Source organism: Bison bison, unplaced genomic scaffold (genome assembly GCF_000754665.1).
Source record: "Bison bison bison isolate TAMUID 2011002044 unplaced genomic scaffold, Bison_UMD1.0 scf7180017864064, whole genome shotgun sequence".
NCBI lineage: Eukaryota > Metazoa > Chordata > Mammalia > Artiodactyla > Bovidae > Bison > Bison bison.
The window spans coordinates 1,509,674-1,532,264 of record NW_011494636.1 but is presented as its reverse complement, the minus strand read 5'-3'; the positions used below and the strand labels follow the sequence as shown (position 1 = coordinate 1,532,264).

At 38.8% G+C, this 22,591-nt stretch overlaps 1 protein-coding gene across 1 annotated transcript in view; it reads left to right on the top strand.

The window, feature by feature from the left end:
- WDR64 (WD repeat domain 64) overlaps window positions 1–22,591 on the top strand; it is a 121,867-nt gene that overhangs the window by 49,492 nt on the left and 49,784 nt on the right. The window contains exons 10-13 of the mRNA XM_010836684.1: window positions 10,054–10,180; window positions 13,815–13,963; window positions 16,042–16,165; window positions 18,046–18,221. Of these exons, the coding sequence (XP_010834986.1) occupies window positions 10,054–10,180; window positions 13,815–13,963; window positions 16,042–16,165; window positions 18,046–18,221 (576 nt within the window). The remainder of the gene's footprint in view (window positions 1–10,053; window positions 10,181–13,814; window positions 13,964–16,041; window positions 16,166–18,045; window positions 18,222–22,591) is intronic.

Below are 22,591 nucleotides of genomic sequence, written 5' to 3'. Positions count from 1 at the left end.
AAAAAACCATATGATTATCTCAATAGATGCAGAGAAAGCCTTTGACAAAATTCAACACCATTTATGATAAAAACTCTCCAGAAAGCAGGAATAGAAGGAACATACCTCAACGTAATAAAAGCTATATATGACAAACCCACAGCAAACATTATCCTCAATGGTGAAAAATTGAAAGCATTTTCCCTAAAGTCAGGAACAAGACAAGGGTGCCCACTTTCACCATTACTATTCAACATAGTTTTGGAAGTTTTGGCCACAGCAATCAGAGCAGAAAAAGAAATAAAAGGAATCCAAATTGGAAAAGAAGAAGTAAAACTCTCACTATTTGCAGATGACATGATCCTCTACATAGAAAACCCTAAAGACTCCACCAGAAAATTACTAGAGCTAATCAATGAATATAGTAAAGTTTCAGGATATAAAATCAACACACAGAAATCCCTTGCATTCCTATACACTAATAATGAGAAAATAGAAAGAAATTAAGGAAACAATTCCATTCACCATTGCAACGGAAAGAATAAAATACTTAGGAATATATCTACCTAAAGAAACTAAAGACCTATATATAGAAAACTATAAAACCCTGGTGAAAGAAATCAAAGAGGATACTACTAGATGGAGAAATATATCATGTTCATGGATTGGAAGAATCAATATAGTGAAAATGAGTATACTACCCAAAGCAATCTATAGATTCAATGCAATCCCTATCAAGCGACCAACAGTAGTTTTCACAGAGCTAGAACAAATAATTTCACAATTTGTATGGAAATACAAAAAACCTCGAATAGCCAAAGCAATCTTGAGAAAGAAGAATGGAACTGGAGGAATCAACCTGCCTGACTTCAGGCTCTACTACAAAGCCACAGTCATCAAGACAGTATGGTACTGGCACAAAGACAGAAATATAGATCAATGGAACAAAATAGACAGCCCAGAGATAAATCCACACACTTATGGACACCTTATCTTTGACTAAGGAGGCAAGAATATAAAATGGATTAAGACAATCTCTTTAACAAGTGGTGCTGGGAAAACTGGTCAACCATTTGTAAAAGAATGAAACTAGAACACCATACACAAAAATAAACTCAAAATGGATTAAAGATCTAAATGTAAGACCTGAAACTATAAAACTTCTAGAGGAGAACATAGGCAAAACACCCTCCGACATAAATCACAGCAGGATCCTCTATGACCCACCTCCCAGAATATTGGAAATAAAAGAAAAAAATAAACAAATGGGACCTAATTAAACTTAAAAGCTTCTGCACAACAAAGGAAATTATTTTTAATTTTTAAAATGGTACTAGAAAGACAGTAAGATTGTTGAGACATAAAAACTAAAACATTATGATGGAGATTCCTTAAAAAACTAGGAATAAAACCACCATATGACCCAGCAATCCCACTCCTAGGCATATACCCTGAGGAAACCAAAATTAAAAAATACACATGTATCCCATTGTTCCTTGCAGCACTGTTTACAGTAGCCAGAACATGGAAGCAACCTAGATGTTCATCGACAGATGAATGGATAAAGAAGTTGTGGTACATATACACAATGGAATATTACTCAGCCATAAAAAGGAACACATTTGAGTCAGTTCTAATGAGGTGGATGAACCTAGAGCCTATATTCAGAGTGAAGTAAGTTGGAAAGAGAAAGATAAATATTGTATACTAACGCATATATATGGAATCTAGAAAGATGGTACTGAAGACTTTATTTGCAGGGCAGCAATGGAGAAACAAACATAGAGAATAGACTTATGGTCATGGGGAGAGGGGAGGAGAGGGTGAGATGTATGGAGAGAGTAACATGGAAACTTACATTACCATATGTAAAATAAATAGCCAGTGGGAATTTTCTATATGTCTCAGGAAACTCAGACAGGGGCTCTGTATCAACCTAGAGGGGTAGGATAGGGAGACATATGGGAGGGAGTTTCAAAAGGGAGGGGATATATGTATACCTATGGCTGAGTCATGTTGAGGTTTGACAGAAAACAAAATTCTGTAAAGCAGTTATCCTTCAATTAATAAATAAATTAAAACAAACAAAAGAAGTTCAGGCCATTCATGTCCAGAGGTGAAGAGACAGCAGAGATAAGCTTTCTAGTTTCCTTTAGACATAGTGAGTGTTTTCGGTGCTGCTCTTTCAAGCACCCTAGCAGCTCTACTTGGGCAAAATACTTAATATCTTTCCCCTCAATTTTTTTGTCTGTAAACTGTAGTGGTGCTTAGCTCACAAGACTGTTACAGAGAGATCATTCATTTAGTTATTCAGCAAGCTTTCTTTCTTGAGTGTCCTCTCTGTTTCAGGTATTGTTCTGGGTTCTGGAGACAGAAAACTGAACCAGGCAGTCAGGGCCCTCTCCACAGGAAGTGTACATTCTAGGGGAAGAGGGAGACAAGCAAAGTAACAATCATGTAAGAAAACAGAATGATAACTATTCCAATGAATAGAAAATACAACAATGTGATATGATTGAGTATCACCTCTGAAGAGGTGACATAAATGTTGAAACCTGCCATGACCAGAGCAGCCAGCCCCATGAAGATCTTGGAAAGGAGCAATTTAGGCACAAAGAACGACAATCCAGGCACATACATATTTTTGCTTAAGCTAGCTTCCTCTTCTCCTTCTCCATCTCCTTCCCCTCCCCGCTTTCTCCTCCTTGTCAGCAAAAATCATAGCCAGGTTTTACACATTTAACATTCCTTCATATTACTTCATATAAATTAGCTTTAATCACATCAAGTTTTAATAAATCACCACGGGTAGTCATGTGCCTACCCTGTGCCTTTATCTAAGCTCTTAAAGTAGATTTTCATCCTTCCTCTGAGATTTGCAGACTTTCCACCAGGATATTATTTTCTCCTGCACTGGTAAAATTTTTTTTCTAGTTACAGAGCTCAAGTATTTAATAGCTATGCCACATTTATTGCTCCTGAAGAACTGACAAACATTGAAAAAATAGAAATATAAATTTCAGTTGTTTTTATTTTATTAACAAAAACAAGAATAATGGTTGACAGGTGGCACTAGTGGTAAAGAACCCGCCTGCCAATGCAGGAGACATGAGAGACACAGGTTCCATCCCTGGGTTGGGAAGATTCCCTGGAGGAGGGCATAGAAACCCACTCCAGTATTCTTGCTTGGAGAATCCCATGGGCAGAGAAACCTGGCGGGCTGTAGTCAATGGGGTCACAAAGAGTCGGACATGACCGAAGCAACTTAGCACGCACGCGATCTTCCCAAGCACAACTCTATAGTTACCAGTGGTTATTTTTCTGAGAAGGAAACATGCTTTTATGATGAAAATGAGTGTTTAAACATTGTTATTTTCTTAAATCTTCGCTTTGGAAAGTGATATGAAAGGACCCCAGGAAAGGTAAAGCTTAACTAGGCTGTGGGTATGGCTTAGAGCAAGAAGCAATGTCCTGAAACCGAGTGCCAAGTGGATAACTCATAGCAAGTCAGAGGTTTGCCCATCTGGCCTGCTGCTCAGCTGGACTTCATCTTATCCATGACTATGTCTAAGATATTGTCCTAAGTGAAGATTTTTTTCCTGCCCTATCTCAATTCCAGGCACATGGCTTAGCACATGGCCTCTGAAATCAGGTAAAACTAAATTTAAGTTCTGGCTCTAATTTATGACCTTGGGTGAGCCATTTGAGAAAGTTGAGGAGGATAATAGAATACAGGCAGACCTTGTTTTACTGTGCTTTGTTTTATTACATTTGGAGAATGCTGAGGTTTTTACAAAGTAAAGGTTGGCCACAACCCTGAGTTGAGCAAGTCTATCTCCACCATTCTTCCAATGGCATTTGCTCACTTTGTGTCTCTGTGTCAAATTTTAGGAATTCTTGTAGTATTCCAAATGTTTCCACAATTAACACTGTATTAGTTATGGTGATCAGTGACCTTTGACGTTACTATTGTAATTTTTTCAGGGCACCAAACACCATGCCCCTATAATCGATAGTTACTGTTTGTGTTCTGACTACTCCACCAACTGGCTGTTCCCCCATATCTCTCCTCTTCAGCCTCCCTATTCCCTGAGATACAACAATTGAAAATAGACAATTAATAACCCCACATCGTCCTCTAAGTGTTCAAGTGAAAAGAAGAGCGGCACACTGAGGAAAGACGTGTCAGGCATCCAGACTTAAAAGGGGCCCTTGTGCCAAAAATGTTAGACTCATGCGGGCTACACAGGGATGGTCTCACATGAAAGCAGCCCTTCAAAATGACAGTGGTAACTGTTAAAACTCATAGAGAAATATAAGTAAAATGAAGAAGCACAGGAACCTCTCTCAGTTAAAAGATCAAGAGAATTCCAGTGAAAGAACAAACAATGAAACAGACCTGTCTAGCCTACTAGAGCCCAAGATAATAAAAATACTGAAGAAATTAAGAAAGGCTATTGATAGAAATGCCTATCAATATTAAAAAAAAAAGAAATTATAATGAAGAGCCAATTAAAATTAGAAAAAAATCATTTGCCAAGATGAAAGCTGAGCTAAAAAGCCATAAGTAGTAAATTGAATGATGCAGAGGAAAGAGTAAGTGATCTGGTTCAGGAGGGAGGGGACATATGTGTATTTATGGCTGATTCATGTTGTATGGCAGAAACCAACACAACATTGTAAAGCAATTATCCTCCAATTAAAAATAATTTTAAATGAAAAGACAACCCACATAATGAGAGAAAATATTTGCAAACATAGTGACTGGCAAGGGATTAACCACCAAAATATACAAATAGTTCATGCAGTTCAGTATGAAAAAACAATTAAAAAATGAGAGGAAGATCTAAATAGACATTTCTGCAAAGAAAACATACAGATGGCCAACAAGCATGTGAAAAGATGCTCAACATCACTAATTATTAGGGAAATGCAGATCAAATCTTAATGAGATATCACCTTATACCAATTAGAATGGCCACCATCAACATATCTAGAACAATAAACACTGGAAAGGGTGTGTGGAAAAAGGAACCTTAACTGCTGGTGAAAATGTAAATTGGTGCAGCCACTCTAAAAAAAAAGTAGGGAGGTTTCTTGAAAAATTAGAAATAGAGTTACTATATGATCCAGCAATCCTGTGCATATATCCAGCAAGGACAAAAACTATTTTGAAAAGATATACGCACCCCAGTGTTCGTCGCAGCACTATTTACAATAGCCAAGACATGGTGGCAACCTAAATGTCCATTGACAAAAGAGTGCAGGAAGAAGATGTGGTACATATATATAAAAAGGAATATTGCTCAACCATAAAAAGAACAAAATAACGCCACCTGCAGCAATATGGATACACCTAGAGATCGTCATACTAAGTGAAGTAAGTCAAACACAGAAAACGAATATCATATGGTATTGCTTATATGTGGAGTCTTAAAAATGGTATCAGTGAACTTATTTATAAAACAGAATAGAGTCACAGATGTAGAAAACAAATCTATGGGTCACCAGTGGAGAAAGAAGGAGAAGTAAATTGGGAGATTGGGACTGACATAAATATGCTATTATAAATAAAGCAGATAACTAATAAGCACCTACTGTATAGCAGAGAGAACTGTACTCAATGCTCTGTAATGGTCTGCATGGGAAAAGAATCTAAAATATATATTTGCTTAGCTTATTCACTTCTAAAAACGATGGAAAAATAAGATAAAATAATGACTTAAAAATAAATTTTTAAACTCAAGTTCATAAAGATGTCCTCTAAACTTTTCTAAAAATAGGTTTCTTTTTAATATTTAGGAGCATGATGTCTGTATATGTGTGTGTGCATATGTGTGTATCTATATGCTTGCTACTCCATATCTCCTCACATAGGCATGTACGCCTCAGTTTAGAAATAGATCTAGTCCCTGAACCAGAGGTTGCTTTGGTTTAGTTCCTTCTCAGTCTCCTTTTCCTGAACCAGGAGACCTGCTCTGGGCACTGCCATAGAGTGGTGAGAGTGCCTGTGGTCCTGTCTGCCCTGCTAGAGCTGCTCCCCTGCTGCCACTCTGCCCCAGACAGTGCCCGGGCTCTGGTTGGAGCCCATTCATTGTTTTGTATGCCTCTCTTAGTTGGATCTATCCAGTTCAGTTCAGTTCAGTTCAATCGCTCAGTCATGTCCAACTCTTTGTGACCCCATGGACTGCAGTATGCCAGGCTTCCCTATCCATCACAACTCCTGTAGCTTGCTCAAACTCATGTCCATCGAGTCCATAATGCCATCCAACCATCTCATCCTCTGTCATACCCTTCTCTTCCTGCTTTCAATCTTTCCCAGCATCAGGGTCTTTTCCAATGAGTTAGTTCTTCATATCAGGTGGCCAAAGTATCTGAGTTTCAGCTTCAAAGTCAGTCCTTCCAATGAATATTCAGGACTGATTTCCCTTATGATTGACTGGTTTGAACTCCTTGCAGTGTAAGGGACTCTCAAGAGTCTTCTCCAACACTACAGTTCAAAAGCATCAATTCTTCGGCACTCAGCTTTCTTTATGGTTTAACTCTCACATCCATTCATGACTACTGGCAAAACCATAACTTTCACTAAATAGGCCTTTGTCGGCAAAGTAATGTCTCTGCTTTTAAATATGCTGCCTAGATTGGTTATAACTTTTCTTCCAAGGAGCAAGCGTCTTTTAATTTCATGGCTGCAGTCACCATCTGCAGTGATTTCGGAGCCAAAGAAAATAAAGTCTTTCACTGTTTCCATTGTTTCCCCATCTATTTGCCATGAAATGATGGGACCGGATGCCATGATCTTCGTTTTTTGAATGTTGAATTTTAAGCCAGTTTTTTTTTCACTCTCCTCTCTCACTTTCAACAAGAGGCTCTTCAGTTCCTCTTCGCTTTCTGCATAAGGGTGGTGTCATCTGCATATTTGAGGTTAGTGATATTTCTCTCAGCAATCTTGATTCCAGCTTGTGCTTCATCTAACCTGGCATTTTGCATGATGTACTCTGCATAGAAGTTAAGTAAGCAGGGTGACAATATACACCCTTGACTACTCCTTTCCCAATTTTAAGTCAGGTGGTCTGGTATTCTCATCTTTGGAAGAATTTTCCACAGTTTGTTGTGATCCACACAGCCAAAGGCTTTGGCATAGTCATTAAAGCAGAATTAATGTTTTTCTGGAATTCTCTTGCCTTTTTGATGATCCAACGGATGTTGACAATTTGATCTCTGGTTCCTCTGCCTTTTCTAAATCTAGCTTGAACATCTGGAAGTTCTCAGTTCATGCACTGTTGAAGCCTGGCGTGAAGAGTTTTGAGCATTACTTTGCTAGCATGTGAGATGAGTGCAATTGTGTGGTAGTTGGAACATTCTTTGGCATTGCCTTTCTTTGGGATTGGAATGAAAACTGACCTTTTCTAGTCCTGTGAGTCCACTGCTGAGTTTTCCAAATTTGCTGGCATATTGAGTGCAGCACTTTAACAGCATCATTTTTGACTTGAAATAGCTCAGCTGGAATTTCATCACCTCCTCTAGCTTTGTTGGATCTACAGAGATTACATATCTTGCTTTGTTTCTTTCTGCTCTCTCTTTTTAACTTTACTATCTGTCTGTGTTTGGAGAAGAAATGGTGCATCGAGGTACCATACTGCAAATTCATTACACTATTGTGACCTGAACTCTAACTCTTTTCTAAAAAAATACTTTTTATTTTATATTGGAGTGTAGCCTGTAAACAATGTTGTGATAGTTTCAGGTGGACAACAAAGGGACTCAGCCATACATATGCATGTATCCGTTCTCCCATAAATTCCCCTCCTACCCAGGCTGCGATGTAGCATTGTGAACTCTAATGCTAATAATCTTTATGACAGATTTAAAGAAAGAGCAGCAGTTAGCTAGATAGATAAGAGTGAGGAGAGGAAACAGTAGATGGTAGCAAGAGTATGTGTGAATGTGCTGAGACAACAGAGAAAAAGAGGTTTTTGGAACTGGAAGCAGTTTGGTATCACAGTAACTAGAACAACCTAAGGGGAGAGGGCAGCAGAAGAACCTAGAGGAGAGATGCAACATAATGAGGAAGGTCTTTGTGCCTTCTGCCAACAATCACCACTTCCCTAAAAACACACAAAAGAAGTAGAAAATAGACTCACTGTGCAGAAAACATCACAGGTTTCAAAAGATATTCACATCGATTCACTGAGGTGGAGAGTGCTGGTGTTATTATGTCCATTCTAGAAACAAGAAAACGGAGGCTTAAGAAATTTAAATGATGGACTAGAACTGAAACCCAAAGCCTCTTTTGCTTCATCCTTTGTTCTTTCCATGGGCTTCCCTTGTGGCTCAGTTGGTAAAGAATCCACCTGCATTTGGGAGACCTGGGTTTGATCCTTGGGTTGGGAAGATCCCCTAGAGAAGGGAATGGCTAACCACTCCAGTATTCTGGACTGGAGAATTCCATGGAGATGTCCTTGGGGTAGCAAAGCATCAGACACAACAGCAACTTTCACTTTCACTTTGTTCTTTCCTCCAACCACAGTTCAGAGCACATACATGAACAGTGAAAAGACCGCCAACCATGAAGCATCTCAAACAAAACAATAGAACTGGAAACAAAACAGAAATAAACTTCTTTGACACCCCTTGATTCTACTTCCCCTACTTGTCTCTCTGAACCTAATTCATAAATAGGCTCTGAACCTAACTCCATAAATTGTCCTAATGGACTCCTCCACTCTGTCATGCAAACAGTGATAAGTTTCAGTATTGTAGCTACGTCCCAAACTTACATTTTTACTAGCACAAAGGAAGTAACGACTTCCTTTGTAACAATTGCACAGGTTCTGAGTAATAGTGGCTTGTAGAAGGTATACATGTGACCCAAGCTTCTGATCACGTGATTTTGACATTTTTATGTTCCTGCATATAAGTACCAACCTGCCTTCACAATAATGAAGTTTTGAACTCTGTCTTAATTACTTAAGACACGAAGTTAATACCTCTGTTAACAAAACTACTTATCAAATCTTTATATGTAGTTCTATAAAATTATCACTCATTTATTCAACAAATATTCCAATTTAGGAAGTACTATATAATATAGCAATAGGTAATGTATATAATAATGACTATTATGACATAAAAATATTATTTCATGCTGATGCATGCTAGGACTTGTAATCCTTGATCAAATCACTTTTCTTCCCTGAAGTTTAATCACAATGTAACTTTCTGAAAAAGGAAAAAAAGAATAATGAAGAATACTAAGACTAGCTGTTTCAAGTGACAAAGCAAACTTGACCCAGTTTTGCTGAATTTGTACTTTATTGTTCTTTCTATTATATTATCCCAAGTTCTATCTGAGTAACTAACCTAGGTCTCTTTCCTTCCTCAAAGCAGAGCACTAATAATGTATTTACCTATAATCTTTCTCCTCCAGGGCATTGTCCGGATCCAGGGATTGAACCTGCATCTCTTAGGTCTCTTGCATTAGCAGATGTGGTGTTTTTTTTTTTTTTTTTTTTTTTACCACTAGTGTCACCTGGGAAGTCCCTCCTATATCTATACCATCCCTAAGAACTGCTTTCTGTAATTCTTCATTCCTGGACAGGAACAGGGAAGGTTCTTAGAAACCTCATTTAGTAAGACGTTCTCATCTTAAGTCATGAAAGAGCAGTTTGAAACCCTCCACCTGAACTATGCTGTGTCTCTATTTTCTAATCTATAGTGTAAAGAGAAATATGGCTTCAGATAAACTGTTAGTCATAACCAGCCCTTTATTCTTTGTCCAGATTCTTAAAGGATAATAAATTCTATGTCTTTCCCCTATCTTTTTTGAGGACAGAAAAAGTCTAGTTCCTATTGGCAAACTTTTAGTCACTGCTTTTATTTTCTTCTGACATTAATGAATAACAATTGAATCAAGAACCAAATTAAAGTTTAGCAAATGAGTGCTCATTATACAAATCATACTTTCCTGCAAGTTTTTAAGAGCATATCGCAGATTCTGAAGATGGTTCACAATAGCTTTGAGTAGGGAAAGTAAAGTAGAAAAATGGTGACCCCTGTTCTTTATACCTCCAGGTTTTCAGAGTATGGGATATACAGACTCTTTCACTATTACAAGTCTTCCACGATAGCCAGGGAGGACCAGGAGACATGCAGATTTACTCTATGATATTTGATTCCAATCATCGTGTGCTTATTACAGGTAAGTGCACTCAATTAATGGGCTTCCCAGGTGGCACTTGTGGTAAAGAACCCACCCTCCAATGCCGGAGACATAAAAGACATGGGTTCTATCCCTGGGTTGGGAAGATCCCCTGGAGGAGGGCATGTCAACCCAATCCAGTATATTCTTGCCCAGAGAATCCCATGGACAGAGGAAACTGCCGGACTATGGTTCATAGGGTCACAAAGAATTGGACACAACTGAAGCAACTTAGCACCCCTGCACCCAGTTAATGAGAAATAAAATCTTAATTTTTTCAAATCTGTTTTTTAACTAGCACTTGATCACTGACCGGAAGAAAAACAAAACTAGATGGGAAACTTATAAACTGTGATTCCTCACAATAGATAACTGAATTCAATTCTATTTTTCTATGGCTTTCTATTTTTCTATAGCTTGGTGGATAAGGTCTTGAACCTAGGATGCAAGGTGGTGGGGTTAAGGCTGCTGCTACACACAGGGCAAATCCAGCTCTGCATTGAGTGTTGGAGCAGGAATATGACCCATCTTAGCACGGCTGCACCAGCATGCTGTCAGTGCCCCTTTTCTTCAGGGAGGCAGTTTGGCCCCATGTACTCTGGTACTGAGACAGTTACTCAGTGGATAGGGTGTTGACCTTCCCATCTGCCGTTGCTTCTAGACAAAGGACAGCGAAGAGAGAGGATAGGGTTCTGAATGACAGAGCCACCAGCACTGATGCTCACAGATTTTTTTTCTCCTTTTCCTGCTGCCCCTGATAAACATGCTTACTAAAGAAACAAAAGACCCTGTTAGACATTTGGGTTGAACATTGCTCACATGCATATCCTCAGAAGAAGCTTTCAAAGACATGAATAGTATTAACAATAGTTCCTCCTTCTGTAATACCAACCCAGAATGCATTTCCTATTGACCACCTTATCTGAGTTCCTGTGGGATTAATAGGGCAGAGAAATGATTGATGCTATCTCTCCTGGTGGAGAATATGAGTTATTTTTAACTTTTAGGTGTTTTCTGGATTAGAATGAACTAGAACTTCATGTTTGATGGATAATCTTCTACCTTCTAAAACAGAAATTAACTCTCATTGTAAGCACCCCTCCTCTATACTATGTCCTCTAAGAATAACATAAAAATGGCTACAATCAAGTTTTCTCTTAGTGCCCCAATTTGCATGTTTAATTTACTAAGCTCAGCATTTCCATCCCATTTATCATCAGAGTAACTAAAGCTTCAAATATCAAGGCAAAAGCAAAAACACAAAAGAGAACCCTAAGATCAAAATTTCTTCCTAAGTTTATGTAATTTGGATAATACTCTGCCTACAACAAAATAGAGCTCTGTGTATTGCTTAATCACTAATATCACATACATTGACTGCAACCATCAATGTGACATCAGAATTGCATGAAGCTTAGCTCTCAGATTTTAATTTGTGCTTTTGTTCAAATGAAGCAGCCATAGTAATCTTATACACCCCAGGGACAGCAACACCATGTTATAGAATATGCTGTTGTTACTGTCACCATTGTTGTTTTTGTTACTCTAATAAGACAACTACCATTTGGTTAGTTCTTTCACAAAGTGCTTTCATGGACTTTATTTCATTTGCACAACCACCACTGAAGTAGGAATTATTATTCATCTTATTTTATAAATGATAAGACTAAATATTAACTATTTCAGCTCACTAGTATAAGGACGTTAGTTGAGATACACAGGTGGGATTCAGTCCCAAAGTTTCTGACTCCTGGATCTACTTTCTTTCTCTGTATTGCTTTGTTTCTATACTGCTAAATGGTATATCTAGCCAAACATGGAGCGGATTGCCACTTGTTCATAAGCATATCTAGCTTTGTTGTCAGTTCAAATAAAATCCCTTACAGTCAGTAGAATATGAAGGCACTCCATGTGTTGTTTGATTATCTGGTTACCGCATCCCTCTCAGATTTCCACCCTGTGATATTTGAATTGAGAAATACTACCAGAAGAGCCAGAAATACTACCAGAAATACTTCCTCCATTCTCTTTACACATGAGTAGACTTTATCTTAGAATTCAAACATTTTAGGAAAGTGTTCAGTAACTCTTGCTGAAAATTTTGCTGCAGTTGAGATTTCTATGGAGAGACTTGAGAAAAAGAAGGGCCAGCCTTTGGTAACTCAATCTCCACACCAATAAATTAGGAAGAAGTTTCATTTCTGTTTGAACTGTGGAATGCTTTGAGATCCTTATGTATATTTCTAGACATTACACTAAAACAGAATACATTATTGATTTTGAGAGTTAAATCATACTTGCAGTTTATAGGATTAATATAAAAGCAAACCAAATGCCATGATGAATGGATAAGGAAGTTGTGGTACATGTATACAATGAAATATTACTCAGCTGTAAAAAGGAATGCACTTGAGTCAGTTCTAATGAGGTGGATGAACCTACAGCCTATTACACAGAGTGAAGTAAGTCAGAAAGAGAAAGACAAATACTGTATATTAATGCTTGTATATGGAATCTAGAAAGATGGTATTGACAGTCCTACATACAGGGCAGCAAAGAAGACACAGGTGTAAAGAACAGACTTTTGGACTCGGTGGGAGGGGAGGAGAGGATGGGATGATTTGAGAGAATAGCATGGAAACATATACATTACCATGTGTAAAATAGATAACCAGTGTGAGGTCAATGCATGAAGCAGGGCACTCAAAGCAGGTGCTGGGTGACAATCTAGAGGGATAGGATGGGGAGGGAGGTGGGAGGAAGTGTTCAGGATCGGGGGGCACATGTGTATCTATGGCTGATTCATGTTGATATATGGCAAAAACCATCACAATACTGTAATTGTCCTCCAATTAAAATAAACACATAAATTTAAAAAATGCAAGTAAGAAATACCTGCTCTCCACCTAATTCACTATGGCAATTTGGAAATTAATCTTATTTAATATTGTTGCAAGCACTGGCTTGTTTTGTTGTTGCTGTTTAGTTGCTAGGTTGACTCTTTTGTGACCCCCTGGACTGTAGTTGGCCAGGCTTCTCCGTCTATAGGATTTCCCAGGCAAGAGTACTGAAGCGGGTTGCCTTTCCTTCTCCAGGGGATCTTACTGACACAGGAATCAAACCCTCATCTCCTTCATTGTGTAGGTAGATTTTTTTGACCACTGAGCCACCAGGGAAGCACAAGACCATGTTTACGGAGTGCTTTACTATTTGTTGGTTGAAACAGCTTTCTAACATATCCCAATCACTAAGTGGAAGTTTTCCATCAGCAAAAAGGTGGCCACCATCTTTATTACTGTACACAAGATAATGTAGCAGGCACTCTAAAGAAGGAAAAAACTAGACTATAAAAAGTAGGAAAATAGTGGTCACTGAAAAGAAGATATCAAGGAAGTCCAAGTGCCCTACACTTGGAAATTAATGAAGCGCCAAATGAATGCTTTTCTCTGGCTAAATCATATTTATTTGTCAAAGATGTTTTTGAATAAATGAATGTGTTTTTACCTCATTCGGTCTCCTAGGCATTAATAATCTCACTGATCAGCTAGTTCCAAACACAATTAGTTGAATAAAATGCTTTGTGGTTCAAATCTTCTAATATTTGTTATTTATGAGATTCTTATTTCTGTTCAAGGATCTAGTGTTATGGACATGTATCCTTTAACTAGGATGATACAAGATACAAAACAGGTCCCTCACACCCATGAACGAGAAATCAATGTCATGCTTTACAACAAATATTTTCACCAAGTACTTACCATCTGCTCTGAGTCCATAATTAAGGTGAGTACATATTGACTCCTCAGGAAGAAAAAAGCAAAGATAGAATTTTCTCTTCTTATAGATGAGTCTTTGAGTGATTAAATAAAGGTAATGGCATATATGATGGAACCTTATGTTAGAGCTATTTTTAAGCTTTCATGAATACATGAAAAGTAAGCTTTTTAATGCAGCTCAGACTGCTTGCTGTTAGGCTACAAGTTCAATTTAAAAAATGAAGCTAGTTCTTATGATTAAAACAGGAATTTTAAGGGAAATATGTCAAGGAAAAAAGCCTAGTGTGTGTGTAAAAAATTTTAAACTGAGCTATAGGAGACTGTTAAGAAGAAGGAAAAGAAATGTATAGATGTTTACTCTGACCCCTATAGGTGCGGGATATGTGCCAAGTGTCTTAAATCCACAATCTTGTTTAATCCTCACACTAGTTTTCTGTGTGAGGTTCCATTTAAAGATGTGGAAATTAGGATTCAAAGATCAAGCAACTTGCCTCAGTTCATATAACTAGTAAGCATCGTGGCTGGGATACGAACCCAGGGTTTTCTGAGGTGAATACCAATGTCCTTTCCTCTGCAATCCTCAGGCCATGTCATTAACGTGTTCCCCAGAGGCCAGAGTTCTGGACCACACTAACTGTATTTGTATTTACGACCACTGACTTCACCTAGCAGTGATGGCTGGAGGTGTTTGCCTGAAGTGTTTATCCTTTTATTTCACGCATGCTCTCCAAAAGGAGACATAGGGAGCAGGAGAAAGCATTTCTCAGAGACGCTTCAAATTCCCTCTCAAACTTTGACCTTCTGTGCTCATCTGCTGGAGATCTTCTCAGGACAAAATCTCCTAAATTCATGTAATTATCAGTTATTTCTAAAAATGCCTACAGAATAAGTAGAGGGAAACTAAAACCTGGCTGTCTTCATGAAATACTGACCTCTTAAAAGGAAAGTGTCTTCCTTGCAAGGTAGGGAGGGGAAAAGAAGACATCTAGGTGAATTTTCATACCTGACTGGTTGGAGACATATCATACTTTAGGCCAGGAAATGGGTGGCCCCTGAGACCCCTTCCTGTAGTGGTCCTTAGTCCTCATTCTCCCTTTGAGACCTCATCTACACCCAGGGGAGCACACAGATTAAAAGCATGGGCTTTAGGGCCAGCCTGACTTCATTCAGATCTTGGCTCCGCCACAGCTCAGTCAATAGCCCTGTTGTCTGGTCTCCAGACCCGTGATTACATCAGCTACATCTCCTCCCTCTCTCCTTCTTTCACTCTAGCTGCGACAACTGACTTTCGGTTCCCTGGAGGAGCTGTGCCCCTACCCGGCTCTGGCCCTTTGTTTATGCTGCCTGTTTCCAAATACCTCGAGTTCAAACTGTGCTGCCAGTTCAGTTTGTTTACTGGAAATCTAATAGACACCTGAAGTTGGCAGATCCATGAAAAGAGAAAGATTCAGACCGAGACTGCAGGTCTCACGCTTCTACTGCATTTCTAAAGAGATAGTGATGAGCTTTGACATGTTTCTAGGCTTTCTGATTACACCCAACCTTCTCTGAAGTCTCAGCCTCCCCTGCCCTTCCTCTCCTGTTCTCTCTGTTAAGAACTGGCCCGTGTCCCTAATCAGAACACTCCTTGGAAAGGTCAGTGAGCCCTTTCCTCAGGTTGTCTCGGATTTCACACTGTTAATTGTAGATTCTGTCCCATGATCTGTAGACAATTTGGATAAATGACAACAGAGAATACATTCAACTTTATTTCTTTGTCCACTGACCTCCTGTTACATTTCTAGCCTGCTGCTAAACTTGCTTCATGCTGAGAGTAGCATCTGACTGCTTCCTAGATAGACAGGGGCTGCCTGGAACAGTTGTGGCTTGTCTCATCCCACCTATATATTACAGAAACACTCTGGGGTAGCACAGTGACTATCAGACTACATCTTTTAGACCTTTCTTTGATTAAACCAACATTCATGGCAGAATGTTGGAAAAGGTGTTAGGTATGCCCTGTGCCAATTTTGAGGTTATTTTGAATATTGTAAAATTGATGAAAACTGAAGGTCTCATGAAGTATTTTATTGTTCTTTCTTGTAGGTATGGGAACTCGAAACTGGCCTCCAAATATACCAGATTTTAGACCCTCATGGCTTCAATGTTGAACTGACTGCTGCAGCTATCGATGAAAGTGGATTTATTTTTGCCACAGGAGCATATAATGGTCAGACTAATATCCAGAATATGCCCCCCCTTCTTTAGTGTCCCAAGAATTTGTTCTAGGATCTCGTCACAAGTTGTTTGCGTTAGAGGGGAAGTGTGAATTGAGCTGGAATATGTAAGCATGCCAGTGAGACTGCTGTGCCTGACTGAACAGTGCTAGGCTCTTCTCTAATGGGCATTAATGTCCTGATATTGGTGTTTATCATAATAAATACCTTACTTATATAGATGCTTATCAGTTTGCAAAGTCTTTCATATATACCATCTCAGTCCATTTTGACTGAGATTTATCTGAGTTGCACTGACTCATTCTGTCCCTCTAATTTTGAGTACCATCAGCTAAGAGTTATTACTGGTGTTTAGTTGCTCAGTCATGTCCAACTCTTCTGTGATCCCAACCATGGACTATAGCCCTCCAGGCTCCTCTGTCCATGGTATTTCCCAGGCAAGAATACTGGAATGGGTTGCCATGTCCTTCTTCAGTAGATCTTCCCTACCTAGTGATTGAATCTATGTCTCCTGCATTAACAAGAGGATTCTTTACCACTGAGCCACCAGGGAAGCCCCATCAGCTGACACAGACATTCTATTTAGTGCTTTTCATAATATTTTTACTGAAAATATGGGACCAGACAAAACATCCATCCAACTTTGCCATATCACATTTAGGATCCTATACTGGACTTGTTTATAAGTCTAAGATGCTTAAGGGCATGTGTCATGTCACCCCTGAGAGAATGTCATGCTCCAGTTGGGCTGTGTCATTTGCTGCTGTGGAGAGTTCATAGAACTTGTTGGAACCAGCCTTCTCTCCTTTCACCTTACCTTATTCTGAACTCCCATGAGAGAGACAAAATGACCATCTGTATCATTATATATATATATATATATATATATATAGTGATTCCCCTCTCCAGGGGATCTTCCCAACCCAGGGATCAAACCCAGCTCTCCCACATTGCAGGTGGATTATTTACCAGCTGAGCCACCAGGGAAGCCCATATTTCTTTTAGGGATATGTTTACTAGATAAATTCTTGTTTGTAAGCCAGTTGATGGATTGAGTATCTTGAGTAAAAGTCAGAGTTTTTAAAGTGTGAGCAGATAACAATATACATGAAATAAAATCCAGAATGCTGAGTTGATGGAGTATGAATAAATGCAACCTGAGGTCACTCTAAAAATCCGTGTTAGATGATAATTCTCTACATTGAGTAATGACCTAGAAACAGGCATTCAATAAGTATGCTATCATTTCACCTGGCCCTTTCATGAGGATTTCCTACACGAACAAAATTAATTAGAATGTATGATTCCAAATGTTAGAAGAAACTCGACACGCTTTTTGCATTTCCTTTTTATGTAACCAACAACTCCAAACATTTTGTTTTCTACCTGCTGAAATTCTTTTAATCCTTTTATTACCCACTAGTATCTAGTTCTAAAACATGTTAGCACCTTAGGAAATGACACTATTGGAGTGACCTTTTACTGTTAATAATCACTGTGGCATGATTTTAGATAGATAGATATTGGAGAGTATTTAGCAAACTGGAAAGCATTGGGATAATAAAAGCAGAAAAGACCCAATGAAGACAGAAAACTCACACAGGAGAGTCTGGGAATTTCAAAGAATATGTTCACAAATTTCAAGACATTGCCTGGTCCTGTTCATTTTTTATCAGCCTGTGACAATGAAAGTATACAGAAATATACTTTGTACACAGCAATGCTAGGGAGACTCATGTGTCAGTCTCAATAGGGAATAAACTTAGGATAAATTGTTGCAGAAAGCTTTCAATTAGATTGATTTTCTCTGAGATAAAAGCCATTCCTCCTAGAAATGTTTTTTGCTTATAGAATCTTTTCTCTGTGTGTTCAGGAACAGTTAAAATCTGGGACTTTGGCAGTGGACAAGAGTTGAAGGTGTTACCAGAAGGGAAAGACTGGAAAGAGGAAGAGCACTGGCTGCACCGCCTGATTTTCCTGAAAGCTCAGGAGAAACACCAATACTTGCTCCTCTCCTTGGAGCGCAACGGAAAGATCAAAATGATCCAGGTTTGCAATCCCATTTCCACATACTCTATGTGCTCTTCTGGGGAAAATCAACTGAGCGTGGATAATCCCCATTTAACTCTTCTCTTGCCAGCCAGCGGAGGATAGTATTTCTCCACAGCCTTCCTAAGATGTTCCTAATTAACCCTGCCCACGTCCAAGCAAAGAGCAAAAAAGAATAGCTGGTCGACACTGCCCATCCAATGTTTGCTTAAGGGATTAGCAGGATCCTTCTGGAGTAGATATCAAGAAGATTAAATTTACAAACAGCTACCACCTCTGACATGGTTTATATTCTCATTGGAGGAATCCCAGGGACAGGGGAGCCTGGTGGGCTGCCGTCCATGGAGTCGCACAGAGTCAGACATGACTGAAGTGACTTAGCAGCAGCAGCAGCAGCACCGGCACAGCTGCTCCCCAGTAGGCTTTATGAAAGGGAGCAATGATTCCTCTCGGAACCATATAACCCATAATGCATTCAGGGACGTTCAAGTCACTTTTTCAGTTCGTCATCAAAACTGCTTTGTGTACTTAACGGTTAATATGGCAATCTGTTTAAGGATGTTTTGGAAGGATTGAGGTATGGGCGGAGGAGCCTGGTGGGCTGCAGTCCATGGGGTCGCTAAGAGTCGGACATGACTGAGTGACTTCACTTTCTCTTTTCACTCACGTGTTGCAGAAGGAAATGGCAACCCACTCCAGTGTTCTTGCCTGGAGAATCCCAGGGACGGGGGAGCCTGGTGGGCTGCCGTCTATGGGGTTGTGCAGAGTCAGACACGACTGAGGTGACTTAGTAGTAGTAGTAGTAGTAGTAGTAGGTAGACTAAATTTGTTTTTCCTGTGTGTCTTTTACCACCTAAGTACACTAAAGCCTTCTTCATGCTTAAAATGAAAACTATATCATTTACTCTGGCTGTTGAGTGATGTTTCCCTGCCTAGAACTCAAGGATTCTTTGCTCTTATTCTTCCCCTTTTGAAGATAGGAGTGAAAAACTTCCTTGATTCAACTAATCTTTGTTTGCTGTCTGAACAATCCAAAATGGCCCTGTACTAGAAAGGAAGTTCTTCAGTGGAAAGAAATAGCTGTAAATTTCTTTTAAAAGATTTTCTTTATAATTTTGCCATGATGAGAATGTGGAATTCTTACTGAGGGACACAATTTCCTCAATATATAAGATGAAATACTGAGAAATGTGGTTAAAATTTGAATAACATAAAGACCAAAGGAAAAAGATTAATGTTCTTTTAGATAATTTAGACACAAACAGTCAAGGAATCAACACAATTCTATTTAATTATGTATTAAGTAATTTGTAGTAAAGTGAAAACAAGTTGATAGCCAAGTCAATACATGACTAAATCAATGTTTGGTCTGATTTTTCTTTTTTTTTTCTTTGCTGAATTGACAAAATAAAGCAATAATTTAAGTATCATCTAAACATAGCCATATTCCTTTGGAAAACAGAACCTGCAGGTAGCATTATCCTTGAAAACTGGGATAGACACTTGTGGGTTTTCAGCCTGTGAAGGAAGAACCTAAAAGATGACACAAAGCAAAGAGGTCATTAGGAAACTGTAACTTTGGACCTAAATAAAGTTTTGGCCAGAGATGGCACTAGTCTTTCGTATAGCTTACCATTTTCTTCAATGGATGGCTTTAGACTGAACAGTCTTATTCTTTATTTCCCATTTTTTTACCACCTGGTCCTGACACACACACGTGCACACCCCTTGCCCCAGCTCATGCAGTCATTCATGTTGACAACTTTACTTTCATCAGAGCTTGGTCTACAAATCTACTCAATTTCTAGAGACATGAAATAAAACTAAACTCATCTCCACCCTCTTATCCCTTGGAATCTTTAATTACTATAATGTTTAAAAAATAAAGAAGTAATAAATAAAACAAGTTCACTTACTCCCTAAAAAAGTGGCACTGTAGAAAGGAACTTATTAGTAATATACTCTCAAATGTGACAATGTATTAATTTCTCTGTTTTAAGTTAGTGCAATCCCAGCAAAATCTGCTATTATAAACACTCCTTTTTAAAAACTGCAAAATGTAGCATGGTGCTGTTCCCACATCAAAATTGCTTTTAGATCTACAATAGCAGTTTTTGCTTTGATTATTCTGATTTTTTATGTCTCCTGAACTCCATAGATTGAACTTGATGAGGACTGAAAACCTCTCTTATTCATATTTGTATTCTTGCTCTGCCCAGAGTAGGTGTTCACTAAGGACTGACAGAATGAAGAAATATAAGAAACCCCTTGTAAGGTATACAATAGTAGATCTATGGGGCATTTTACGGTATTTTATTAATGCTTGAGGGGGAAAATTTACATTAAGGAGAATGTTGAAAACATTATTTTTATTATTATTGATATCTTATTATTTGCTTATCACTTATTATCTGCCTTCCCTGGTAGCTCAGACGGTAAAGCATCTGCCTACAATGCGGGAGACCTGGGTTCAATCCCTGGGTCAGGAAAATCCCCTGAAAAAGGAAATGGCAACCCACTCCAGTATTCTTGCCTGGAAAATCCCATGGACTGAGGAGCCTGGTAGGCTACAGTCCACGGGTCACAAAGAGTCGGACACGACTGAGAGACTTCACTTTCTTTCTTCACTTTATTATCTGCCTATTCAAAGTAAAATATGGTTTGATTTACATACTTAATTTTTGGAATACTTTCATTTATTCACTCATTTTTTTCAGTAACCATTTACCAAATGTTTACCATGAACCACAAAGATATCTCCCATTTCACAATGGAACTTATAATTTAATAAGAAGGACTGATATTGATCCACCTGTTATATGTGTTATGAATGCTTACACAAAGTGCTATAGAAATTAATGATGGCAGGTGGTGCCTAGCCTAATCTGGGAGTCAGAGAAGACTGCTTTCCTCTGATTTCCAACTAAACTCAACACAATTCAAGAAATATTTTGTGTGCTCCACATACAGTAGGTATTTTTCTAAATCCCAGGATTCTATATTATATAACTACTCAGGAAAGTCACTGAAAGCCATGAAACACTGTGGATAAAATATTTTCTAAATCTCCCAGCTGGTACTAAAGAGATGACAATATAGTAAGTAAATAGCAGACCAAAGTTTTAGTGCCTGTGTGTGTGTGCTTAATCGCTCAGTAATGTCTGACTCTTTGCAGCCCTATGGACTGTAGCCTGCCAGGCTCCTCTGTCCATAGAATTTTCCAGGCAAGAATACTGGAGTGGGTTGCTGTTTCTTTCTCCATTCATGAGTTACAGGACCTTTTATTAGGTCTATATGTAACTGCACTGTCTTGAAGTGACAGTGCTGTCAATGAGCAATCCACAACTGGTCTGAGTCTTCTTCCTTCGTAAGCAACTTATTCTTTCTGCACATTTATAAGATGTTATCTTTGTCCTTGGAGTTTAAAGTCTATGCCTCTGTTTGTATCTCTTCTCATCAATTCCACAGGAAACTCAATCTGAAGTCCTACGTACTTCTTCCAGCTCAGGGGATTTTTGTTGTATTATTATTCGTTTCTTAGATGTCTCTTTGGCATATGTTTCTTTTTTTAATTCAGAAACTCATTTTATTTGCATATTCAGTTCAGTTGCTTGCACAGTCGTGTCTGACTCATTAGGTCTTCTGAATTTGTCCTCCAGATTTCTTATATTTTTCTGTTTTTGTTTTGTTTTAGCTTTGCTGACTCTTGAAATATTTCTGTACTGCTAGGCTATTAGTTCAAGTCTCAGACAGGCACTGTCTCCTTTAACTCATCAACCAAATTCTTAAACTTAAAGATCATGTGTTGGTTTTTGTTTCTGTTTTGAACTCCCATGCTTTTGAACTGTGGTGTTGAAGAAGGCCCTTGAGAGTCCCTTGGACTGCAAGGAGATCCAACCAGTCAATCCTAAAGGAAATCAGTCCTGAATATTCATTGGAAGGACTGATGCTGAAGCTGAAACTCAATTACTTTGGCCACCTGATGCAAAGAATTGACTCATTGGAAAAGACCCTGATGCTGGGAAGGATTAAAGGTGGGAGGAGAAGGGGACGACAGAGGATGAGATGGTTGGATGGCATCACTGACATGATAGACATGAGTTTGAGTAGGTTCCAGGAGTTGGTGATGGACAGGGAAGCCTGGTATGCTGCAGTCGATGGGGTCGCAAAGAGTTGGACATGACTGAGCGACTGAACTGAAATATTGTTCAGGTTTGCTCAAACAACAGACTGGTTCCAAATAGGAAAAGGAGTACGTCAAAGGCTGTATATTGTCACCCTGCTTATTTAACTTATATGCAGAGTACATCATGAGAAACGCTGGGCTGGAAGAAGCACAAGCTGGAATCAAGATTGCCGAGAGAAATATC